The sequence below is a fragment of the Panthera leo genome, chromosome B1 (assembly GCF_018350215.1).
Source record: "Panthera leo isolate Ple1 chromosome B1, P.leo_Ple1_pat1.1, whole genome shotgun sequence".
In the NCBI taxonomy this organism is placed as follows: domain Eukaryota; kingdom Metazoa; phylum Chordata; class Mammalia; order Carnivora; family Felidae; genus Panthera; species Panthera leo.
Genome location: NC_056682.1, coordinates 139,717,838 through 139,745,575, shown reverse-complemented (window position 1 = coordinate 139,745,575; position 27,738 = coordinate 139,717,838). Strand labels below are relative to the sequence as shown.

The 27,738-nt window shown below is 37.5% G+C and overlaps 1 protein-coding gene across 1 annotated transcript in view; it reads right to left on the bottom strand.

Annotated features, from left to right (window-relative positions):
- The window catches only part of ANTXR2 (ANTXR cell adhesion molecule 2), a 149,702-nt gene extending 122,221 nt beyond the window's left edge, over positions 1–27,481 (bottom strand). The window contains exons 1-7 of the mRNA XM_042936106.1: positions 27,147–27,481; positions 26,310–26,381; positions 24,174–24,245; positions 7,492–7,573; positions 6,929–7,036; positions 6,724–6,792; positions 5,897–5,977 (exon numbers count right to left, since the gene is read on the bottom strand). Coding sequence (XP_042792040.1) covers positions 5,897–5,977; positions 6,724–6,792; positions 6,929–7,036; positions 7,492–7,573; positions 24,174–24,245; positions 26,310–26,381; positions 27,147–27,298 — 636 coding nt within the window. The 5' untranslated portion in view covers positions 27,299–27,481. The remainder of the gene's footprint in view (positions 1–5,896; positions 5,978–6,723; positions 6,793–6,928; positions 7,037–7,491; positions 7,574–24,173; positions 24,246–26,309; positions 26,382–27,146) is intronic.
- Positions 27,482–27,738: the final 257 nt, after the last annotated feature.

Genomic DNA, 27,738 nt, shown 5'->3' with positions numbered 1-27,738 from the left:
TTTTTTCATCAAACCATGATTTTATAGAGATTTTCACAACTAAGCAGTCAACATTCGTAGCAGAACCTGCTAAAATCACTTAAACTGAGGTCTTATCAGAATGTTCATTAGGTACCTCTTCTATGAAAATGATTTGCCTGTAAAGAAAACAATTTTGCAGTGTCTTCTCATCTCATTAAAACATAATGTAGACACCTTTCTTAGAAACTTTTCAAAACAACAACAATAGACATTACTGAGAAAAAACAATTTGGCTGCAAAGGTCAGATGAAGCTTACATTTCCAGTACTATGAATGAAGCTATTTTTTGAAATGTAGATTGCACTTTTCCCCCCCTTTATAAACAACCTATTACAGTTTTATTTAAATGTCCTACACGTATGAGTGATCATTTCCTTCCTATTTATGTTCCCATACTTCCCCGTTAGGTACTTAGGAACTCTGGCATTAGCTGCCATCACCTAGGATATAGTGTTCTTAATTCTTTTGGATCAGAGTTATTTATAAAACCAGTTTCACAACTGATTTATCTCTTCTGCTTAATACATCTGAGGTACTCTATAAAAAAAATTGTTGAAATAAGTGCAAAGACTATAACATCCCATGGCCTTGCTTTTAGGGGAAAAGAAAAGGAGAGAGGGGGGTTTTCCACAGAGAATTTTTATTTTTATTCTTTCCATATCATTCACCAATCTGAGGTGTTATTTTATTTTGAATGCTACCATCCAAAGCACTGCATTATGAAACACTGAACCAGTACCCATGTGGTACCCACACGTCAGTCTGACCTACACTAGTTCGAATACTAGTTCAAAATTCATTTTCAAATCAAAGCCTGGTAATCACCTTTCCAAGAAACCAAAAATAATTGTTTAACATTCTAACATATTAAAGATAATCTAAAGAGGAAAACAGAAGAATTATGTCCTGTGTTTGTAGGCAACGGGAGGGGAGAAAACACAAGAGGAGGAACAATGACTCAATTCTGAAGTTTTCTGACTTGAACATTTTGCTGGACCTCCACTTCCCAAAGGGACATTCCCCACAGGGACTTCCCAGACCCAGTCCCACTTCTCTTCTGTCCCTCTGTCCAATTCCAGTGTGTTCTCTAGCACTCTGTGCCCCTCTGTAAAAACAGCTTTCACTCTCACTGCTTCCAGATGGGGGGCAAAATGCCCAAGTTATACTCGATTCCCCTCTGTCTTTTTCACCCTATATCCAGTCATCTCTCAGGTTCTATTAACTTTTAAGGTTTCCCAAATGTACCTTTTTATTTCCAGTTTCACTGCCATCAAATAATAACAGCAGTTAATGTTTTCCAGACCCATTAGAGACTGGCTCAGCAAGAGAAAACAATTTTATCCCTGGAGGTTCTGCCCCACCCTGTTCCTGACATGATTCTGACCAGGGCAGAGAGTTTATTACATGTTTTCCTTGTGGTCCTTGACCTAGTTTTATTGGGAAAGACCTAGAATCTCAGTACCTAAAATAAGCCCTAAGGAACTATGGTCCACTGAAGATGGTTTTCCCCCTTAAAAACTAGGTTTCTACTTTGAATCACTAAATAGCACTACAAGTTCCCTGACAAGAACTGTGACTCTTTTCTGAATGCAGGGTCCTGAAATTCTACATGACATTCTACCAAAAACAATTTTTTTGTCATGGGAATACTGAATCTCCTTTCCCAGTTGTTGGCTGGGTCCTAGCTCCATGGCCTGAAGATTCAGAACTAGGACACAGCCAAATATCTGACTTTGGTTAGCTACACCATCTAGAAATCCTTGCGCTTACGACCCACTTGCTAGATTTGATCCTCTCACATATCAGTGTCTTGCTCTTCTAAGACACTGATTATTTAGAATTCTAGCCATCTCTCTCAGTGGACTGTCCTGCAGAAAGATCAATAACCTATCCTATACGGTCCCAACTTCCTGCCATTCCTAGTTGCCTACGAAATGGTTTAAAACCCAACCCTTCTGAGTTAGATCATTCTTAATCATTGTCTCATTTTATTCACAAAACAACCCGATGAAATAGAATTATCCCCATTTGACTTGATGAGAATTTTAAAAATCAGAGAGATTACACTTAGGAAGTACACCAGGCCACATAGCTAGACAGTGGCAGAGTCAGAACTCATACTCAGGTCTTCCTATTCCCAATCTCAGCACACCTTTCCATATTCCAAATTATCCTATCCATTACTGCAAGAATATTCTTCCTAAACGTTCTCAGCTATCATATCAATCCCATCCCCAAACTGCTCCTCCATCATTCCCCAATTACTTATGAAATAAGTGCCAATTCCCCATTCAAACAAGAGTTTCCAGAATCTGGATCCAGCCTGATATCCTTCATATCCCTCCATAATCCAAGCCAGGCCACACACTGCCTCCCGTGCTTCAGCCACTCAGCCCAGGTTCTTTCTGAAGTTCTATGTTCCTTGTTTCTAATTTACTCCAACTGTCAGAGCACAGTTCAAATTCCACCACCCAAAGTCTTCCATGACTTAACATATCCAAACTTATCCCATCCTTCTGTTAACTTTACTCTAGCCATATTGGCATCTTAACACAAATTGCATGATAGGATTCCTTTTTATCACCTAGAGTGACTCACTGAAGTTTCCCGCCTCCTTATCTGCGCATTTTGCAATTCCTGCAAGGGGAAAACCATATTCCAAACCTCAAGTCGTCATTCTTCAAACTCCTTCAGAAACAGAGAGTCTGTCTTATTTAAGTTTATGTCCCTTCTTCTGAGCTTAACAGTGCTGTAAGCATGTTCGAGCTCAATAAATGAATGAATGAAAGAATAAATTAGATAATGGGGGGGAAAAGAGGTGAAAAAGAGGAAAGTTTTACCAGCATCTACTTGAGACAATAATGAATTTTAAACCTTAATATCCCTAATTAAGATTGGAGATTAAACCCATATTCCAAAAAATGTCACATATCACGTTTGCCTAAAAGTCTAAAAATTTTGAAATGATTCATTCCATTCCAAATTAAAATAAAACGTTAAAATGATTTTCTGAATCAAGTAAATCTTAGAGAAGGTATTATATTGTCAACATGCAAAATGTTCAGAACAAAGGCCTTTTTCAGTCCCTCGCTTTTGAAGTTACAGAAGACAGTACTGCTACAGTGCTTCTTTTTTTTTTTTTTTTAACTACAGGAAGGAAGGCTCCAAAATGAAACACCTATCCTTGCTGATTAAGAAGTGGATTTTAGACAAACGATGTCTTAACAAAACGTGATATACGATAAGGGACCAGACCATCTAGGTCACTGAATTTTGGTGGGCAGGTGAGAGAGGATCAAGAAAGCAAGAAGAACACATTACATTTTTTCTCAATTAAAGATTAACTTCCAAGAAATTAATTCATTGACAATAAAGCCAGATGTATTTGAAGAACTTCTCGCAGGAAAAAGAAATTATCTCTCAATTTAACTAATATTTTACCTTCAAAGTACCAGACATGTGCGGGCACGTGGGTGGCTCAGTCGGTTAAGCATCCGACTTCGGCTCAGATCATGATCTCGTGGTCTGGGAGTTCAAGCCCCCTGTCGGGCTCTGTGCTGACAGCTCAGAGCCCGGAGCCTGCTTCAGATTCTGTGTCTCCCTCTCTCTCTGCCCCACCCCCACTCATACTCTGTCTCTTTCTCTCTCTCCCTCTCAAAAATGAATATTAAAAAAAAAAAAATCAAAGTACCAGACATCTGAAAGAGTTAAATTTTCTAATTTTTTACACTTGCTTAGCTTTGCATAAATACATTTCACAGCACAATTTTATCTACTAGTTTGGTAAATCATAAAGAATAAAGAGATCGTCTCTTCTCTCTGCCCTTACCCTGAAATAGATACAGTATATTTGTTTTAAATACCAGATATAATTTTTTGAAGATAACATGGTACTTGGTCAGTATAAAGTGCAATTCAAATTTAAGGCAGAATTACAGCTTTTGTATATTATCAGAGTTGAGGCAATCTCTGCCTTGAAGAGAGATAAAGTGTTTGAATTGCCTTAAATTTCTGCAAAGTAAGCAAAAATCCCAAGCTATCATCATGTTGATAAAAATCTCAACCATTAGTGAGATTAACTTTGGTTGTGATGACTCCATTTGTCCCCCTGTCAACTCTGCCATGTTACTGCCAGTCTTTCCCCAGAGGTTGGCTTCCCTGAGGAGAATTTACTCCTCCTTTAGTGACAAAATAGCTGAAGTGGAACTGTATTAAAATGAACGCTATACCCATCGGCCTCCACCAGATGAAACTCAAGAGGCTTTGTTTGCAATCTGTAGCTGAAATAACACAAGTCTGTCTAATTTCATGCTAACTCTTTCCACATAACTTACTCAAGCTAAAGTCGATCAAGAACTCCAGGCCAGAAAGACTGCAGTTAGAAATTCCATTCTAAAGTTTCTCCAATACAAATAAAATAAATGAAGTTTAACAAATAAAACAACAACTGTATCTTCTCTGGTTGTCAACTACTAATTTCCTACAGGAGAAATATGCAGTCATAGCCCATAAGCAAAGAGTTTTAAAAAACCAATTAGTCTTTTGAAGTGAACCTTTTTTATACAGAGAAAAAAATTCCAAATAAAATAATCCAGAGAGGTCTTCTCTCCTTCCCAGTATAATTACAAAAATAACGGCAAATTCCCAAGCACAATGAAATTCTATTTAAAACACAATCTGCTGGTTTGTTTATTTATAGGATCAAATTATCCTCCCTTTTGCATTGACCATGCATGTTTCTGTATTTTAAAACAAATCACAGTTGCAGAGTATTTACCTTGAATCCAAGTATAGAAATATTTACTGTTTTTTGCATTGCAATTTTTTCTAAATACTAAGCATAATTAAACTCCTAAAATAACAAAATCTCTGTTCCGTTCTGTATTTACATTCGGCCTGCCCACTAGAAGTACCGATATGTGATAGAACCAAATCGTATTTTTTTCTTTGGAAAGTTCCATGAGTGAGGGGGGAAAAAAACTCGCATGCTACTTAAAAACAAAATCAATCCATCTCACTCTGGTTGTGAAACACATGAATGATCTTTAAAGAGAAATTTTAAAAGCCAGAACGAAACATCCAAAGACACTGAGTTGTTTCCCCCCACCCCACCGCCCTTCAGTAAATACCTAAAGATTAAAGGAAAGGCTCCAGCTTAGAGACTATATATTACTCGCTTCCATTTTAGGATGGTGTTTACCAAAATATCATAAATACTTAATAGCAACTGTTCCTAGTGCTTCTAGCAAAAGGCAGTAAAATGAAACATAAACCTCAGCAGTGAAAGCCTAGGAGTTTTGCTTCACATTTCATCATCCCACTTCCCATCATCCTCTTTAGGGTAGCCTCGATTCTAACGATCACCAGAGACAGAGCAACTGAATTCCAAACAGAAATATTATGAGCTCCAGTGAAACTATTAATCATTAAAACGGAAAGAACAACAACAGCAGTCAAATACTCGGCCGCTGGGGCAAGGTGCCTGACAGCCACGAAACACCGTATTTGGAGGAGGGAGAAATCACACAGATTCCAATCCAAATTTTTATTTTATACTTCCTCCATAAATCCTATAAAACTCACCAGATATCAAGACAGTGAGGAAGTCCACGTTCAAAGGATATAAGGGTCTCAGGCTGTCTAAGATCTTAAACTTGGAATCACAAACCCAGGCTCACTGAGTTCAACGTCTAAGAATCAACACCAAATCTCACAAACAAAATCTCAGATCTTCCGAATTATGCTGTGTTCACAGTACCAAACAAACTTCCTTTTTAACACAATGACTACCTGAACTGGACATCAAGATTACTGCCAACATTTGTAAAATGTATCTAAAATTATGAGCCTTTCTTACTCCCAGAAAAATACTCACAGAATTAATTATTCCTTTAAGAGCTTGAAATCCGCCTTTGACAGGGAAAACTTGTTCCTTGGAATCGGCGATTCTTTCCAGCTTTAGTAAAAGGAGGAACATTTAATTAACGGGTAGTTGAGACATACAAGATTTTATACACTTCATTATGTTTCAGTTATGTTCATCTGAAAAATTACACTACAGATTAATTCACCGGGGTAGCCTGTCAGGAATTGAAGGAGACGGCACCAGTGCCATTCTAAATGTATCACAATGAAATGAATCAGCCACAGCCCCTTTACATTGGCCCCAAGTTTGAATCTCAAAGCAGTGCAGAGCTCTGCTAGCTGTAAATGGCATGAGACACAGGAGTCCTATGTCACATTCAACCAAAAGTTTAAATGCAAAGTCATCTTGGTGAGCAGAAAAAAAAAATTAATATATAAACCCTCAAAACTTAATTAAAAAATTTTGTTTTCCCAAATCCCTGCACTAAGAGTCAAGTTTTCAATCAAACTAAAATACCTCTATAAGACTGTCATAATAATCTTGTCAGTTGAGTTCAAGAAGGAGCATTCATATTATTTTAATCCAAATGTATATCCTACAATATTAGTTCCTTCAAATCAAATGAATAGTCACGAAATTTAGAGTTTTGTTTTCAGTAATGAAACCTATCAAAACTAGACATGACTGATGCAGCTTTCAAGACATATGGCCACCTTATAGAAAACCTTTAGCAAATGGTTAGCATCACAGTAAGTCATCAGTGAAAAAAATTTGATAAGCTATCCTTAGGACAATTATGTAATTTAGATTAAAGTTTGCAGATCTGCTGTACTCACTTGAGCTTGTTCAAAGTCCAGGACACCAACACAATAAACTCTAGCGCCAAATGACCTGGATATCTTTGCCTATGGAGAGAGAGAAAGACAGAGAAAGACAGAGGGAGAGAGACAGAGGTGAATTATCCAAATATCAGGCTATCCATACAGAGACACACAGCAAAATACACTGGGGTATAAAGAACAGGTTCAGCTCAATACTCACCTCTCTCTCTGCATATGATGGCACCAGACCGTCCAACTTACCATCTGTCAGAGCAATTATGATACTGGAGGTTTTTAAGCCTCCTGCTTTCTGAATTTGTTCATTTGCCTGAAAATGAAGAATAATTATCCAACTAAGAATTTTAACTTTTAACCAGCATGCTCCATCAAGCTGAATTTAGGAGTCTGACAAAATCAAAATATTACAGACTGACTTTTAAAACAGGGTATTTTGGGTTAACTATTTTATTTGAAATGTGCATATATTCACAGTATAGAGTAGTTACTAGTGGGTTTAAAGGAGATAAATTTTAAGCTTTGATTGACTAGTCTGAATGTAATCACACAGAAGATGAAAAATTCCTTAAAAAGCAAAATGCCATCCAAAGTTTTCTTATCACCATGGTAAGTCAATCTCATCCTTAGAATAACAAAAGCATGTTTAAAAACTTTTAAAGATAAACATGCAATGGGGCCTTTGAGTTTTACTAGAGAGTTACAGTTTATTGTATTACAGAATAAGAAAACATTCTCCCCTATGCTTATAAATGTAAAAGAACTTACTAGCTTTAGTCCCTCGTGGATGTATGTTTCTCCTACTGGACTAACATGTTTTAAATCCTCCAAGCCTTTACTAATCTTGCCCCTGAAAAATAATGCATTATAACATCAAACAAAAGAAAAATGAGCAAAAGTCACAATAAGCACTTATCAAAAAACATGGCAGTATTACAACTCAGGTTTCTTCAGTAAGAGGAAAGAACATGGACCTTGAGGACAGATAACTTCTCATACTTTTCGCTATTTTAGTTAAGTATTTAATAGCATTTATATTTTAACTACAAAAAGTAAAAGTACTGATGATGTGAAACATCTTGAAAAATCTAGGGATATTCTAGGCATTTTTGAACTGAGAACAGATAACTTCTATTGTATTTTTTACTAAATGTTAAAACATTTTCCTTCATCCAAAATAAACAAGGACTGAGTAGATCAGCTGAAGTGAAAAAAGCCTTTCTGAAGCACTTAACCGCTTCCCTACACGTTGAAAATTTTCTTTGTTATTTGCAAATTTCCAAGGCACATTACTTAATCCTTAACTTATAGAAATCAACATTCTCCATTTTTGTTTCCAGAGTCAAATATCTCAGAATCTACTCATTTTTGTAACATCTCACCCATCCGAACACTGGACAGCTCATTGTCTTGAATACGGCAGGTAGTAATACATATTTGATGAACAAATGAAAGAATAAATGGGTAGATGGGTGGATGGGTAGATGGATGGATGGATGGATGATAATGGATTCTTGCAAGAGGCAGTATAAATGAAAAAGATGAAAAACTATAGAAGAATCTTTTCCATCATGACTAATTAGTGTTCCAATGTGGTATGTCTAAATGAAGTATGACTACACTATTAAGAGCTATTTTATGTGTATTAAGTAAGAGAAGACTCCTTTTTCAGGGTTTTTTAAATATAGGTTCCAAAGACCCCTTGAAAAATAAAGAAACTGTAAGAGTCATATGAGATAAATATAACAACTTTACAAAAACAATCTGAGATAAACTTAAAATTTCATTTAAAAATTTTAAGTTTAAAAGACCAGAAGAGAGATCTTAACATATTGTTTTCGAAATTTTAGTTTTTAAAAAGAAGCAAAGAAAAATACCTTTCTAAACAGAAGAGCCTTGCAATGGTAAACTGAAGTATAATACTTTTTTTTTTTAATTTTTTTTTTCTTTAATGTTTGTTTTTGAGAGAGAGAGAGAGAGAGAGAGAGATGGGGGGGAGGGACAGAGAGAGGGAGACACAGAATCCAAAGCAGGCTCCAGGCTCTGAGCTGTCAGCACAGAGCCTGACGTGGGGCTCAAACTCATGAACCATGAAATCATGACCTGAGCCAAAGTCAGACACTTAATCAACTGAGCCAGCCAGGCGCCCCTGAAATATAATACTTTAAATAAAACATGAAGAGCACCTGCACTACTAAGAATGATAGATGAAAAATTAATTATAAAAAGTGAATTATCTGAACATCAAGGAACTACTGGAGTCATACATAAACGTGTGTGTGTGTGTGTATAATACACTATTAAAACATGTCAGAAATAGTAAAAAAAAAAAAAAAAAAAACTTATGCAGCAATGTTGTATGTCAAATACTTGAAATAAATGAACCATTTACCAGAGCTTCAATCATGTTTTAAAAGTAACTTCTTGATTATATGTTGATATGGCAATGAAAATTATTATCAGACAAGTTTTCCATCTCAAGAAATGTTCCAAAAACACAAGACAACTTTCAAAGTTTGACCTTAATCTTCTTCCTTCCTGATTCAGTCATCTCTTCCTACCATCTCTGTCTCTCTTAATACCTGGTTTAAAATCAGCCTATTCTGGGAGAGCCTGGGTGGCTCAGTAGGTTAAGCGGCCAACTTCGGCTCAGGTCATGATCTCGCAGTTTGTGAGTTTGAGCCCTGCGTCAGGCTCTGTGCTGACAGCTCAGAGCCTGGAGCCTGCTTCAGATTCTGTGTCTCCCTCTCTCTGACCCTCCCCTGTTCATGCTCTGTCTCTCTCTGTCTCAAAAATAAATAAACGTTAAATTTTTTTTTAAATCAAATAAAATAAAATCAGCCTATTCTGAACCTATCTTTAATTTAATCACACTCTTTCTTGTAAGGTACCGCAAATAGACCCTTGTTCAACTTTTACTTTAAAGAACACTTTGGCTCTCAAAAACATTCTACTTCGAAATAATGTAACTAATTTAATTTAACTGAATCTCATATTTTAACTTCTCAACTAGAATGCAAGTTTACAGTGGGCTATCACTGTGTCTATCATTTATAATGTATCCCCTTACTCTGCACTTACTGCTTATTATAATGACTTTTTTTTTTAATTTTTTTTTAATGTTTATTTATTTTTGAGACAGAGAGAGACAGAGCATGAATGGGGGAGGGTCAGAGAGAGGGAGACACAGAATCCGAAACAGGCTCCAGGCTCTGAGCTGTCAGCACAGAGCCCGACGCGGGGCTCGAACTCACGGACCGTGAGATCATGACCTGAGCCAAAGTCGGCCGCTTAACCGACTGAGCCACCCAGGGGCCCCTATAATGCCTTTTACAAAGTAAGTGTTCAATAAATGTTTCAATCTGTCCTAGGAAGAAGATTTCTAATTCCACAGATGATGGAGTAAATCACATAATTTATAAGCTTGTTTTACCTAAATATTTATGTTTAGTGTCTACAGAAACAACTTGAAGCTGATGCTGTCTCAATGAGGACAAAAACCAACTATTTGATGCTTCCCAGAAATGAGTGGTAGCATGGCCTCAAGCATTGTTTGCTACCAAAAAGGAAATGAAAAAGAAAACTGAAATTTAAGTTTACACAGATTCTGCAAGGTAAAAATCACCCTCTCCATTCAGCTTAGATTCACTTCACCTTTTAAGTACTTCTAAGAACCAGACACCAGACAACAGCAGCAGACAACTCTAAGTTAAATGAACTTGCCCAGTGTGGAATTCAGAGCTTTTTTGGAAGGGATGTCTCAGCTAGTTCATTTCATTAGAAGTAGAGTACCCCTGGCTTTTCTATCCATACCCACACCTGATACCATAATATTCTACATAGCACTGAATTCCATCATTCCTTTTGCAGCCGCACTGTCCCTAGAGGAAAAGTGTTTCTTGCCCACAGTCAACATCAACACACATGAGCCCTGGTCTTATCTCCTTCCAGTGTAACGACACAGTCTGTCAGCCTCTACTGCCTCAACAAGTATCACTTTAGGGGGAAGGAAAGCTAAAACAAGACAGGGCAGATCTCAGGGCTTCAAAAAATCCCAAGCCACTAAAAAGAAGTTCTAAATTTGTCTATGCATAAACAGCTAATTTAGGGGAAAGCAAATGATGTTGAAGGTTAAAAACAGGACTCATTCATCTACACTAAGACTTGAAGAAGACTCTTTAAAAAAAAAGGCAAGTGAGGAATGATAAAAACAAAAAAAATATTTACACATTACAAAGCTCAAATCCCACAGCCTCTTAGATCATCCTCACCAAGTTTGGTTTTAACTTTAGGTCTTCAACTACAGGAAGAGAGATACCAAAACTACTTTGGTATTTGTTGTGAAGCGGTAGTCAAGGGCGCTGCTATCATAACACATAATGTCCCCTATAAGGTCTCGAGGCAGAAGTTTCTTGTCATCCCTGAGTAATCGCTATATACTTCCTCCATTCTGCTAACTACAACTACGTGAACTGTTTCTTGCCCTGATTATTGGGAAGCCCACGGTAAATCTCTTACTCATTCACAGAATTCTGCTACACTCCTATGATTAACCTATTGCTACATCCTCTTTTGCAAGATCTTAACTTTTCCTTTTTTATGTTGTTATCTTTCTGCAATGTTATTACGTTCAGTGACGCCTCAAATACTTCTTGGAAAGAGACTTGAAACAAGTAAAATGGGACATTAAAGCTCCGATTTTTTTTGTTGAGAATCAGGGGGCCAAAATGTATCATCAACTGTTTCTTTTTTATGTTGTAATTATACTGATTAGAGAGAGAAAGAGAGAGAGGGACAGGGAAGAAAGGCAAAAACACGCAGACTCATTTTTTAAATCTATAAAATAACACTTTCCACTCTGTTAGTATCTTTCAAATTTCTCTGCTGAGTAGGGAAAGGAAGAGATAAAAGGGAAGGGAAAGGACAAAAAGACAAGAGAAGGAAAGGAAACACAGCAACTACAGCTGCCATATAATGTGCTACATCAATGGCTTTTCCCCACGCATAGAACACTTTGCATTTTGAAAAGTGTTCAAGATGTCATCACTAAACATAAATATATATTGTAAATAGGGGCATAATAAAATGGTTGGCAAAGAATTCTAACTTGCCCAACTAACACAAGTGAGGCACATTTTTTTTTTTATTTTAAGTAACTTTTACCTGTGACTAAGGACATTATGTTTATACAGTATATCTGTATGGTAATTGAACTTTTCAGATTTCAAAGCTCTTTCCAGATTTTAGTCAATCTATATCCCCCTGCTGAGCACCCACCGCAAGTGAACACTGAATCTATGTGGTGATATGAGAAGGGCTCACAAATAGTCCACACACATCTCTACAGATGCACCTTAGTTCTCCACCGTGGCTGTACCCTGGAATCAATGATGGGCTTAAAAAAAAATCTCTTCAGGGCTCTAACTGAAGAGATTCTAATTTACTTGTTTTGTGAAAGATTCAGGTATTTTTTAGAAACTCCCCAGAGCATTCTCCTGTGCAGCCAGAATTAAGAACTTCTAATCTGAACTAATTTAAAAACCTTTGCATGTTATTGGAATGCTCTTTTCCTTAACTATTTTGCCAGTCAGTCCTCTACTGAAGGGGCTGGGGGGTACCTAGGATAATCTTTTAAATTGTACAATATACTTTCTCAGATGGTACAGCTTACACCCAGAGATAATACAGATTAATTCCAAGCCCTATCTTGTTCCTTCATCTGTAAAATAGAGGTGAAAATATCTACCCCATGGGGCCATTGTGAGGATTCAGTGGCACATAAGTACTGAGTAAGCTGTAGCTACTATTGTTGTTAAGTTGATATTAGTCATTTCCCGTGTTAGTAGGATTTTGTTCACCCAGTCTACTTTGTCCTTGATTCTAAGGAGAGCTCACCCAGCAAACTGAGAGTTGAACATTTTGATATAGAAACCAGAAAGGAGGAAAAGGAAAAAGAAGAGAGGAAAGAGTTATAGTGAACTCCTGGAAAGAAGTTAAATGGGAAGCTATGTAATGAGGTAGGGAGACTCAAGGATTAGAGCAAATTAAAAATGAACTGCAAGTCTGGTTCTGCAACTAACAAACTGTATAATACCAGCAGTTACTTAATCTCCTGGAGCTCAGTTTCCATATTCATAAAATGTAAATAATAATGCCTGCTCCAGTTGGGTTTTCATTCACTCATTTTATACGTATTTATTGGGTGTCCACTATGATATTTACAACATAATGTTATTTGGCACCTTTGAGCATTCGAAAGGAAGTAAGTGACTGGTCAGAGAGGGTATTAGGAGAGACAGGAGAAACAAAGTGACTAGCACCCAAAACAAATCCTCTTCATTATAGTTTCTCATTTTCATTGCTATGTTACTCTTCTGGAAAACCTATCACATAATGCATATGTATATGTGTTTGGTACAAAGTGAGTGCTACGTAGACATTAGTTATTATTCTCTTATCACATAATGTGTCAGGGATGGAGTGGGGTCATCCACAAGCCAACCCTCAATTCTTTCATTATGCCACTCTGTATCAAATAATGAATGTAGCATACAGGTAAAGCAATGGGGCCTTGGCCTCAGTTCCTAGCCCTAATGCCTCTTAGTCTTGCAACATTGGGTAAGTTATATAACCTCTCTAGTCTTCCATTTCTCCCACCTGAAAAATGGGGGTGATGGTAGTACTTACATAGTAGAGTTGTTATAAAAATTAAAGATACTATTATATGTAAAACACTTAGTATACTGCATGGCACATAAGTATTCAATTATCAATATCAACTTTATGTCTATTCACTGTACTATCTCTTTATCCATAAAAGAGAACATAAGCATGAATTATCAGCTTTGTTAGTCATGGTTTATAAGCCTCATTTGAGAACTATCCCTTTAATCGTCCCTGATGAAACACACCATTTTAAAACTGTACATTAAATCACACAAACTACAAATCATATGCATAAGGTTCACTATGGCTCTTGAGTAAACAAATACCAACAATCTCAAAATGTTCTTCTTTTATAGCACAAATTTTTAAGATTTTTTTTAAATTTTCAGTCATTTCTAATTAATAAAACTTCCGTCCTCACGTTGTATTAGAAAGTATTTCTGCATATTGTTAATTATTAAGTCCTTGAGAGTTTAAATTCAATAATACCATACAAAATCATGGAGATAAAGCAGAATGTTCCAATCTATTCTAACATAACTCAAGAAGGACATAATGGTAATATTAAAATAACAAAAGGGAATGTATTAATGTTGTTAATAAATATTTTAATATATAGAAAACAATAAAAGGAATGAGAGGAAAAGGGTAATAATAAATAATAAAAGTAAAGGACACTTGGCATTTAAAATTACTGAGATGGATTATGGGTCATACTAGAATCTGAAGACTAGCACTGAAATCACCTATCTCATTTGTTATTTTGGTTATATACAAGTTTTATATTTTTTTCTCTAACTGAACATATTTATTTCAGAAGAGATTCATCTTGGAATTTCATTATTACTTTTTATAAAATCCCTAGTAGATAATCTCCAAATATGACCTCTGTCAATTCCTTCCCACTCATGTATGCCCATTCTTCCATCAAGAGATGACATTTATCTCCTCTCCCCTTGAATCTGGTCTACTCCTGTTACCGTTTGGCAACAGAATAAGGTAGAAGTGATGTTGTTGGACATCTAAGTCCAACCTTTAAGAAAACCAGGGATTTTGTTTCCTTCATCTTGTAATGTTTGCTCTTGGAATGCTCTCTCTTGGAACCCAGTTATCATGCTGTTAGAAACTATGCCACATTCAGAGGTCCCATGGAGGAGAATCAAGTTATTCCATTAAACAGCTCTAGCTGAGCTCCAGAATCAACAACCAGCTTCAAACACAAACAAACCAGCCTCTGTGACTACAGCACCAGGTAATACCACATGGGGCAGAGAAACCTCCCAGCCAAGCCCTCAAACCACAGAATCGTTAATGTTAATAAAATTGTTCTTATTTAAGCCCCTAAGTTTTGGGGTGTTTTGTCATGAATCAAAAGAGAAATTGGTACCAGAAGTGTCATATTTCATCTCTGTGGATATTCCCAATTCTTTGATTAGGGCTCAACTCTACTTAGGGGAACTGTATCTTTGTGGCTTTCAGCTCCATCCTCTGGGCTTTGGTTTTACTTCCTGAGTCATTCTTTTTTCGCAAGTAGACCACGTGTGATTCCTTCCTGCCCATATAAAATTGAAGCCCAGAAGTCTCTCATTTTGAAATCTCTATCTCTTTTAATCCAAGTTGAAAAAAGCCCTTTAAAAATTTTATAATTGGGGTGCCTGGGTGGCTCAGTTGGTTAAGCGTCTGACTTCAGTTCAGGGCATGATCTCATGGTTTGTGAGATCTCATGGTTTCTGTGCTGACAGCTCAGAGCCTGGAGCCTGCTTCAGATTCTGTGTCTCCCTCTCTCTCTGCCCCTCCCCCCACTCATACTCTGTCTCCCTCTATCTCTCTGAAAAATAAACACTAAAAAAAAAAAAATTAAAAATTTTATGAGATCCCCATGTATCAAATTATGTACATTTTCTATTTTGCACATTACCACCAAAGGACAATGGTCCTTTCTGCTTCAACCTCCAATTTAACAATTTTGCTCACTGCCCTTCCAGTTTTCACTATCAATCTCTTCAAGGTCATTTGGCACCTACCTCAGTCACATTTCCATTTTGGCCATAATCAACTACACTAAAATTAGTGGTGTAAAAAACGTAATTTCCTATTCCTCATAATCCTGTGCATTGAACGGGCAGTTCCTAAGTTTCACACATTGTCAGCTAGGAAGTAGGAATGGCCAGAAGAGTTGAAATGCTTCACTCACATGGTTGGCAAGTCAGAACTGGTGCTGGCTATTGTGTAGCTCAGCTGGGACTGTTGATCATTCTCTTCTCCACATGGCTAGGTTGGATTTCCTCTTACGATGGTGGTCTTGGGGTAATCAAAGTTTTTATATGACAGCTGGCTACTAGGAGCACAAGAAAGGAAACTCCCATGCCTTATTAAGGCTTAGTTCCATGTTTTCATGGGCTGAACTCTATTGGTTAAAGTCAGCCATAGGCCCACACCAGATTTTTAAACTTTATATTTAAATGAATTTATAAACTTAAATATATGTAATTTAATTATGTATTTAAATATATGTGTGTATATATATATATATGTATATATATATATGTATATATATATACGTATATATATATACGTATATATATATACGTATATATATATATATATTTATATATATGTATATATATATACGTATATATATATACATATATATATATATATATATTTATATATGTTTGTATGTGTTCTTTACTTAAATGGAAGCCACAGAACAATCCACCACAAAAGCTACAAAGCTTCATATACTTATGCTACCAAATGCCAATTTAGATAAGTGCATGTGCATAAATGTTATAAATATTTGTATCATACGTCAATTGTTTGTCCTCAAGAGATTATTAGCCAGGAACATTAATTCTTGAAATAAATGGTAACTGCAAACAAAATGTAGCAATGCAGTAACTTTGTGATGATCAGCCAATTACATATAATTATAGAGTTTTTTTAATGTTTATTTATTTTGAGAGAGAGAGAGAGCATGCTTTCAAGCAGAGAAGAAGCAGAGAGAGAGGGAGAGAGAGAGAGAATCCCAAGCAGACTCCACGCTCTGTACAGAGCTCAACGTGGGGCTCTATCCCACGAACCCAGGATCATGACCTTAGCCAAAATCAAGAGATGAACATTCAAGCTACTGAGTCACCCAGGTGCCCCAATTAAATGTTTTCTAGAAGGTAAAATTTAGCAGATTGAGTAGAATATGAAACACTGTTCTCAACGTGTTATTTTACATCTCTACAAATTACCAATAATTTACAATCCACTTAGCACTTTAGTCCTTAGTACTCTACCCGAGCTATTGCATATAAGGCACTTAGCAAAATCTCTGACACATAGTAAGTGCTCAATAAACTCCATCTACTACTTTTACTGCCTCCTTCCATTAATAAAACATGATACTGGGGCGCCTGGGTGGCTCAGTCAGTTAAGCCTCTGACTTCAGCTCAGGTCATGATCTCACGGTTCATGAGTTCGAGCCCCGCATCAGGCTCTGTGCTGACAGCTCAGGGCCTGGAGCCTGCTTCGAATTCTGTGTCTCCCATTCTCTCTGCCCCTCCCCTGCTCATGCTTGGTCTGTCTCTGTCTCTCAAAAAATAAACATTAAAAAAATAATAATAACAAAACACGATATTAACTAAGCTGATAAAATTAGAAAAAAAATAATGAAGGAAAATCTGTTCATTCACTGAAATATACCCACTTTATTTAATCATGTTATTATATACTACTATACTACCTACTGCATGAAGGATAAACTGCAAAAAGTAATTGCTCTCTACTAGCTCAACTTAAAAAATGTTTAAAGGTTACAAAGCAGGGAAGGAGTTTTCTTCTAAGCACAAACATTGCTAATGCATTCTAATATCTTAGGAACTAACAGGTTTAGCTAACTTTATTGTACTTTATATAAAAACTTGCTCATTGTTTATTTAGCATGTCACTCTAAGACCAACATATGCCAATGTCTCCGTGGCCCAAAGTCCAAACCAAAGAATCCAAGGTAACGGTCCTGGACTCAAAAATATCTGCTTACAAGATGCTCTGCACAATCTGTTTCTTGTGAAAAACATTCCCTCCAATTTAGTCTACACTTACTAATGTATGCTACATGGTTCACACCTGAAGTCCATACTTGCTGCAGTTTGTATATTTTTATGCCATTTCACTATGCTTTACTGAGGCATGAGAAATTGACCTCTACATTTAACCACTTCAGTATGCGGGTTTGTCTCCCAGATCTGAGTAACAATGTATTTAATTTTCTAGAATATAAAGCAGATGTAGGACTGCACCGAAAGTAACAATTACCACATCCATGACTAGAATCTGAGCTGCTATCTTGCCCAGACCTCTCAGGATTAGTACAATGTCTGGCCAAAACTTACTTTTGTAAGCAGAAGTAATTACTTCCCTAATATAATTAGCAACAACCAAAAAATTATAGTCACTTCTCACCTAACGCATGACGGATAAACTGCAAAAAAGTTTGTAAGAGAACAGAGTAAATTTGGAGGATGAATTCGTCTTTGAATTACGACAAATTCTGACTAATTTTGAGACGTGGGGAAGAGGGAACATAGAAATTCTGAGGCAATGCAGTGGTTAAGTGCTTACACTCAGGAGTCAGACCTGGGCGTGAATCCCAGCTCTCACTACCTGGCCATGTCACTTCGAGCAAATTCATTTGACGTCTCCATACTACTGTTAGAATCCTTGCACATTAGGATGAAAATAATGATGGTAGTATACACTGATAACCTCCAAATCCCATTTCAGCCTGAGACCCCTTTCCACCCAACATCAGTTAGGCCTTCTCATGCATCATATGTCTTTAACCATCCCCACCTTGCTCTACAGGAGAAATGATTAGCTCCTTTTAACAGACAAGAATTGGCCGACAAGAGATGAAATTACTTGCCCAAGGTACACAACTAGTATATAGTTTCCATGTCTACTTGACTCAAGGTCCACTCCTGGTGTTTTCATTTTAACAAGGAGCTTTCAGGACTCTCCAAGGTAGCAATTGGATATGTTATTCCCAAATGCTTTCTCTCTAACCCCCCTCTTTTTTTTAATTTGAGCATTTATTTAAATTTTTACAAATAATAAATTAATGTTGAAATAAAATTGAACAACCAAAGTGTATAGAAATTAAAAAATTAAAATTCTCCCCACCCTGAATCTCACTGCGAAGACAGTATTGTCCTTAGCAGTTTGTGGCACATTTTCCAGACTTTTTTCCATGCATTTATGATCACACACACAGACACACACACACACACACACACACACACACACCATAAAAACAGTTAAAGATTTTTTGGTTTTATTTCAGAAAAATAATATCATACTTAGCAGACTGTTCCTGCTTTTCCCAATTAATGTATCTTAAATAAATTTTCATGTTAATATATATGGATTTTCCAATTCATTTAATGACTACATAGTATCCCATTCTATATATATATGTTTTAATTACAGTATCAATTGATAAGCATCTAGATCAAATGTTTTTCACTATTATGAACGACACTGCAGTGTCCAATTTTGCACATACCTATCTTTGCACACTGGTGCTAGTATTTCAGTGGAACATGGTCCTAAAAAGTAGAATGGCTGATAGGAAACTTCTAACCTTCTACAGATACTGCCAAATTTCTGTGCAAAATAAATGAATCAATTTATAAGTTCCCAATTCTTATGAAGGGTTATTTTATTACAAGTAAATTTTTAACTCAGATTTTAAGGAATTAGAAGAAATCTTTTTAAATAACAGAAATGTATATATTATCTAAACTTAATCAAATGACTTCTATTTAATTTTCTGTAAGTTTGCCTATGGAAACTTCTCAGGTCAAACAATTATATGATTTATTTTTAATATGGGGAACAAATATATTAAAAAGACAATCGGAGGGGCACCTGGGTGGTTCAGTCGGTTAAGCGTCCAACTTCGGCTCAAGTCATGATCTCACCACTGGTGAGTTCTCGTCCCACTTCAGGCTTTGTGCTGACAGCTCAGAATCTGGAGCCTGCTTTGGAGTGTGTGTCCGCCTCTCTCTCTGCTCCTCCCCCCACTCATGAACGCTCTCTCTCTCTCTCTCTCAGAAATAAACATTAAATTTTTTAAAAATATATTCAAAAAAAGAGAGTTGGAAATGTTTATAACTGATCTATAAGAATAGGAAAGAAAATCTAAGTCATCATTTCTCATTTCTCAAAGAAAGAAAATATATGACAGTGCTTAATAATTCAGGTTCTAGTGTCAGACCAATTCAACCATTCATTCAACAAGTATTTGTTGAGCGTCTACTGTGTGCCAGGCTCTGTTCTGGTGTTGAATATATGAACGAACAAGACAAAGAAGACCCCTCTGCTCTCTCACAATTTATGGTAGGGTGATGGAGATAAAAATTAATTAATTAATAGAACAATTTCAAAAACTGATAACCAAATAGAGTATTGTGACAGATTTCTGGGGAGGAGGGCCAGGGTTCCTGTAGACTTGATCCTGTAGGCTAGGGGTCTTAGAGAAGGGGACACATGGGATGGTGCCTAAATGGTAAGAATGAGCTGGCCAGGGGAAGTTCTGGGGCAGAGGGAGAGCAAAATTTGTAATCTGGAAACAAGCTCAGTCACCTCAGGGAATGGAAAGATCAGTGGGCTAAACTGCGGCACACAATGTTGTAGAGGAGGACTGGGTAAAGCCATCAGGTAGGGCTTTGAGGCCACCAGGAGACATGTGCCTTCTGTTCTAGGCCATTAGAACTGCCTTAAGCATGAGAGTGACATGCTCTACTTTATACTTTAAAAGAGCATTCTGGCTAATATACTGCTCCCCACGTATTAAGTGTATGTCCTTGGATAAGCTACATTACATTTCTTAGCTGATATTTCCTCATTTGTAAAGTTAAGATAATAATAGTATGTATTACATGTATTAATATGAGGATGAAATGAGGTAATGAATGGAAAGCATTTTGCACACTGCCTAGCACATAATAACTGTTCACTAAATGTTTTCAACTAAATCACTTTTACATCATTAAGATCACATTGAACTGAAGTGAGCATGGTTCACCATCCCCAATTATGCAGCCTAATAGCAAAAAAATATCTTTTAAAATTAGTCCTGATTCAAATCTCTATTATTGGGAGGCTGGATTTGTCCATATTGAATCAACATGGCACTTTTCTCCTATCTGATCCTATGATACAGCCCTGAGCTATTTATGCGTATGTGCACACTCCTTCCTCTCACACACACTGGATTATTCATCTCTGTGTTGGTCCCAGAGCCCATAATGCTCAGTACATCATATATAAGGTAGGCAAGCAGGTAAGTAGGTAGGTGGAAGGATGGGCTAACAGATACACAGAGGACAAAAATCATGGGGGTGAGAGAAAAGAAGAAAGTATTTCACTGAAACACTTAAAAGAGTAAAGTTTTTATACTATGAGTATGCAAAATGCATAACTGATCCTTTCTTGCCAAGTTTATTATTCTATTCATGTATTTGCATAGTAGTGGACCCCATGCTGAAACCCCGTAAGAAGATGCTGCACTATCATAAGGACTTACTGCCTTCCAATCTTGATTCATCTCTCCTGAAAATATTTAGCAATACTCTGAAAAACATGAAAGCAGTACTTCTCATAATAATCACTGTACTGTAGATTTATGAGCAACAGAACCGAAATTGTGAAATCTGCCATGTTTCCCATTTACCCGGCTCTCTTTGTGAGTGTGATATGTGACATCAAGAGTGTTTACATGTAGAATTCCAATTTCTAGGCTTTGAAACAAAGATCCACAATAGTAGTGGAAACATTTGTTCAGTGATTTTGCACCTAAATATGTGAAAGATTTCCACATACCAGAGAATGTGTAATAGATGACAAGTGACCCTATATCCAAATACACAGAACCACAGAAATTTGAGAAGTTACTGATTTAATAAAATAAAATTAGTAAAAGAACAACTAAGAAACAATATCCTTTGTCCTGTGATATACAAAGTACTTTTTTATGCAATGTCTTATTTTGACCTTCATAACTCTCTTAAGAAAATAGCAGATAATCAATAATAAAAATTACAAAAAGAGAAAAAAAATATGGCCAATTATATCCGAAGTTCATGGACACAAAAACTGACACGTTGAGTAGATGACTTGCCCCAAGTCTCTAAATCAGTACGTGGGACAGCTGTAATTGTAACCTAGGCCCTCTTAGTGCACTTTCTGCCATCCCATACTAGTTCAGCATGTCACAAATAGTGCAATTCATTAAAACTGAATGTATCCCTGGGGCGCCTGGGTGGCTCAGTCAGTTAAGCGTCCGACTTCAGCTCAGGTCACGATCTCACGGTCCGCGAGTTCGAGCCCCGCGTCGGGCTCTGGGCTGATGGCTCAGAGCCTGGGAGTCTGCTTCTGATTCTGTGCCTCCCTCTCTCTCTGCCCCTCCCCCGTTCATGCTCTGTCTCTCTCTGTCTCAAAAATAAATAAACGTTAAAAAAATTAAAAAAAATAAAAAAAAAACTGAATGTATCCCTATTTAATAGAGAAAGGAGCAAACTGTATATAAGTTGCAAGTCGCATTATTGAAATTTCTCCTAGAATATTATAAATCCTTTCAAGCAGGACAATTGTCCCTTTAAATAAGCATAATTCCTCGCTAACCACTAAAATACTACATATTCCCTAGATCCAAACAATAATAATAGTAATAAATAATCACAACAACAAAGCTTTCATCTCTTGAATACAAACGTACCAGACTCTGTCCTGCATTCTCCACATTCACTGAATTTAGTTCTCACAACAATCTTAAGAGGCGGATATTGTTATCACAATCATCATTGTCATCATTACGCAAATAGATGGACAAAACTGAGGCATCAAGAGATTAAGTATCTTGTCCATGACCATTTGGCTAGTACATTGGTTCAGTGACTCTTAACTGCAAAATGCTTATGTTTATGCTGCCTCTTGAAATAGAAGCCTCTTTATCCCATTCCTTTCCTCAATTAGATTCAACCAGTGATAAAGGAAAAATCTCTAATCTAGATTAACGATTTAAACCATTTCTACGCATGTCTAAGCAATACCAATTTTGTTGACCAATGACTACACTTCATCTTCCAAGTGCTGGAAGATCCATATGTAAAGTGCCTAACAGAGAACCTGACACAACATATGCAGGTGACAATTACTGAGAGTCTACTATGTGTCTGGCATTATGCTAAGTGCTTTTCCCTGCATATGCACCCCATAAGTGTTAACACTGTTCTTTCTTTCTCTTAATGAATAGACTCCTTTAGAACTATCTGGATCCAAAGCTGTTTCTTTGAAAATTAAGCTGGGCAATGAACAAAATTTCTTCTCATGGAGGCAAAGAGTATTAAATCACCAGGTATAGAAAGCTATTGTAGCTGGGTTATAAGGGACTACTATTGCTCTGGCTCTTGATGGCACACAGACGCATACAAGAAAGTATGGAAGGAAAGTATTGATGAGACGACTGAAGGCATAAGCTGGACTCCTCACCTACAGAGCTTATTTCCTCTCCAGAAAAAGTAAAACTTAAAACACAAATAAATTATAAGTTCATTCATGTATATACATGTATGTGTGTATATATATATATATATATATATGTATATATATATATATATATATAGGCACCTAAGTGGCTCAGTCGGTTGAGTATCTAACTCTTGGTTTTTGGCTCAGGTCATGATCTCAGGTTCATGGATTCAAGCCCCACGTCAGGCTCTTCATTGGCAGTATGGAGCCTGCTTGGGATTCTCTCTCTCCCTCTCTCCCCCTCCCATGTTCGTGCTCTCTCTCTCTCAAAATAAATAAATTTCAAAAAAAAGAAAAAGAAGTATATACATATATATATATATATATATATATATACACACACATATGTATATGTACATATATATAAACATAATTTCCAAATTAATTCTGTGAAGTATAAATAAGTTCTTTCCCTGAGTCCTTTTAAATATTATGGTTCCTTAACTAAAATTTAAATAAAAAATTGAAACAAACAAATAAGAATTATGTTCTCTTGACATTTTTAAAGAAAAAAATAATTTATAAAAAAAGCTGTATTCAAGTATAACTTTTCAGAAATCTGCATATTAAGCAAAACACAGCTTTCACAAGATTATATATTTTTTTCATTTACATGTATAATCTTTGTATTTGTATTTATATATCTTTATATATATTTAAACATATAATATATATTTTATTTGTATATATTTATAAATTTATATATAATATTATATGTATATACATTATAAATAAAACTAGCAAGTTCCTTTACAAGGATAAATATATTCAGCATCGGTGGACCTCAGCATAAGACTGAAGATCTGTGATGTCTCCTGAATCTAGTAATTATAAAGAGATCTGTATCTCTCTCCTCCCTAATGTTCTGCAAATTCCTAGTCGATTAATATATTACATTTAAACAAGAAAGATGTAGAACTACTTATAGCAAAAGAGAGGTAGAAAACAGCAAATACACCACTAAGGCAGAGATCTGGGTTTCATTGTACATTCCATGGACAATACGAATGATATTGATTTTCAGATTATCTGGTCTTTTATATTACGCATACCTCCTTTCCTTTCTATTAGTGAAGAGAGCTGAATTGTCTGTGCATTTGTCTGAGTCCACTGAGAGGCCCGAATCACCACTTGGAAATATCAATCATTCCTTCCAGATTAGTCTCTACTAAGAGCCTACAGTGAAATGATAATGCACTAACCTGTCTCCAGTTAATGGCAAAATAATGGTTGCTTGAGAAGAAAATACAATGAAAGATAATCTCATTTGAGGGCTGCAAAATAAGAAAAGAGGCAGTTAAAACATTTTTAAAAGAAATATTGATACAATACAGATATATAGTTATGGAGTCTCAGTTAAAATCGGACTCTGATGGCCCAGGCTTCTTTTAAATAGAACTCCCTAAATAGATACACTAACTCTGCTTAACATTACTGCATAAGCCATTTTGGATTCAATCAGTGCTTCTCAGCACTCAAGCAATCCTCCATGACCCATAGGGCCATTTAAGGAAGAGACTAACTAGAAAGATAAATTCTAGGCCAATGTAAAATCCTTTTGTAGAAAACACTTCTTCCCTTGGTTCTACCTCATCTCCTTAAAGGAAGCCAGACCCTTCTGAGTGATTGTCATTAACAATATTTAGGGCTACGGAGCAGCTGGTTTGATTTAATCACCACAATTACGATAGGAGTTCAAACAAAAGCTATCTGGAAGTAAGAATACTTACAGAGTGCCATGGACAATGTGAAAGAGACCAAGCAATTAGTTTGATTAGACATTTTCAATTGCCCAAGTCTCAAACATCATATTTCTATATGGCAACACCTGCCCCAGTTAGCTACATCCTTTAAGCTTGGGCATTTATCTCACGTAATGGTTCTTGACTCCATGACACTCTATGCAACTATTACTAAGATCTGAAACTGCAGACAGGAAACAAAGATCTGTAAACTAAAGATCAGAATGATCTCAAAGACTTATCCATATCTGAAGTCATTCTCTTCAGCAGTCACCCTTTATTCACTTCCTACAATGTTTTATGAGTCAGTAACTAAGCAACTAAATTTGAGCCAGAGAACTGTGTATTACAGAATTCCAACGTGCAAACCAGACCAAATAAATAAAGGCCCCACTTCTTAAAAACGTTGTATTGAAAGGATCCGTTGCTTTCGATCAAAATCTGTGTGATACGTTCTGCACTCTCAGATTAAATCAGAAAATTTATAAACAACTGTCTCTACTGCCTTTAACATTTAAAGATATAGGGCTTATTTATTTTTCTTTCCTAGACAGTTTTACTTCAGACCCTGTCCAGAAATGAGAGTGTTATACTTGGCTTCTTAAGCAGGAGACTGATGATTGAACATGGACAAGCATACATTTTTATAGGGATAAGTTTACTGCTGCCAATAACCGAAAGCAAGGATTGCCTAGGCCTCTACAGATTGTTTGAAGTTACTTGCAACATGACTTTCAAAATGTTTTGATCATCCAAGCCTGTTTTACAGAAAACATTTGGGCTAACAAGACTGAAAGAAGCAATATTTAATGATACACTCCTTTTTGTGTCCTTTGCATTATCTTGATAAACTTGCATTTGCTCGTTGCATTTTTTCCTTTAAAAAAAGAAAGAAAAAGAAGGCTCAAAAGCCTGGTGTCCTGGGGTTATTTTTAAACAGAGATGCCACTAATTTCTAGTTACCTCTAAATAAGAGAGTAAGCTGGATTTCATAGCAGTTATGCTTTTTATAGGAGAGAAAACCAGTCTTTCCTAGTAAGGCTTATTGCATATATAGAACAGTTAAATTTTAAACCAGCCACACACCCACACATTGGGTAAACACAACTCTTTCTTTAAACACACACAAGTGCCTTTTCTGGTAGTGCGTTATTAACACATGTTCATTTGAAGTTTACCAACACTTTTTTTTTTCTTAATGAGGACCTCTACAATGCTAAGAACTGTGTGGAAAGAAAAATATATTATGGATACTATTAGCATAAAATTTGTTTAATGTGATAAATTATGAGAAAGCATAACTTAAATTCAAAACAGATGAAAATTCAGAAAGGAAAAGACATTTGGAATAGTATTTGAAGATGCTTCCCCAGGGCCTGAGCCAAATTTCTGGGATCCAGATGATAAAAGCCCTGAAGAACTGAAGGGCTGTCCTAATAACTACATGTATGTAATAATGATCTTGAGGCACTGAAAAATCAACATCTCAGTAAAGACTCTCCCTAAAAAGTTTTCAAAAAAGGGATACCTTACACTTCAGTCTACTTCCTTCCACCTCAAACCTCCCTACCTAGAAAAGTAAAGTGGGAGAAATACCTCACAAATCTCTCTGTAAGTTGCTGGACAAAATTGTAAATTTCAATCCAATTGTTTGCCACACTCCCAGACCTGTAAAATGAAAACGAACTGATCAGAAAAAACAAAAACAGAAACAAAAAAAAAAAAAATATTTACATAGGGTAACCTGACCTCTTCTTCAAGCAAAATAAGTGTATCAGTAGCTAAAACTTAGGTGCTAGAAGAATCAAGGAAATCAAGCCATCTTCTAGGACCACCTGCCCAATTGTTTGGAGTAGATCTGAACTCTTCAAAATAAACACAACCTCCCCTCACAGGAAATGAAAAACACCCTGAGTGTGTGGACCCTAGGTTTTCCTGGCCACAATGAAAGCGCAGTGATCAGGATAAGACCAGGCAAACTAGCCAGTGAGGAGGTAAGGACAAGGCGGGGGGGGGAGGGGGGGGGCGCGGCGAGGAACAAGCCCGTCTGGGTTACAGAGATGCAGACGGCTGCCCCAAACAGACACGCTCCCATTTCCCAAGAGGCCCCAAGACTGGCAAACAGTGACTACCCTACTTCCCCAGAGAGCCCAGCAGCTCCGGGCTCCTACGATCACCTCCCCCCCGCCCACAACACACACGTACACACACACACACACACACACACACACACACGCACACGCACACACACGCACACGCACACACACACAGCCGGCACAGATAAGAAAGCGCTTGCCCTTTGGACAGGGCACAAAGTACCCGTCCTCGGGTTTCCAACACCCCTCCCCAGAGAGCACACACATCTCTGTCTCCTCAGCCACAGCTCATCCAGTGCCACCAACAGAAGACCCTGGACCTCCCTCCGGCACTCACTTGTCCAGGACGAAGTAGAGATCAAAGGCTCCTCTGCAGGAGGGCTGCTCCTGGGCGCTCACCAGCCCCCCAGGACAGCTGAGCACCAGCAGCCACAGCCCAGGGACCAGCCAGCTCCCGGGACTGCGGGCCAGGGACAGCCCCGCCACCATCCTGCGGCCAGGGGCCTGCGACTGCCTCCTGCTCGCAGCCCCCTCGACTCGACTCGGTGGGGACGCTAAGGTGGCAGGAGTTACCAGGGATGCACCCTGGGGTGGGGGCCAGCGAGCAGCGAGGGCGCCGGCGCCCGGGGCAGCAGGACCCACTAACTGACTGAGGGAGGGAGAGAGGAAGGGAGGGAGGTCCTAGGAGGACAAAGGGAGACACTGCAACCGCCGCAGCTGCCGCCGGAACTCTTGACGAATCCCAGTGGAAGAGCGATCCAGTCCTCCCCCTCCGCAGAGTTCCTGCAGACAATGAGGGCCCACGGCGACAGCGCTCAGGAGAAGTTCGCTCCAGGCTTCTGGCCGAGCCTTTAGGGGCAGCCGCGGACCCCGACCCGAAGCCCCATTCCGCCCGGAGCGCTGATGTCCGGCGGCTGCAGTGCCGGGCG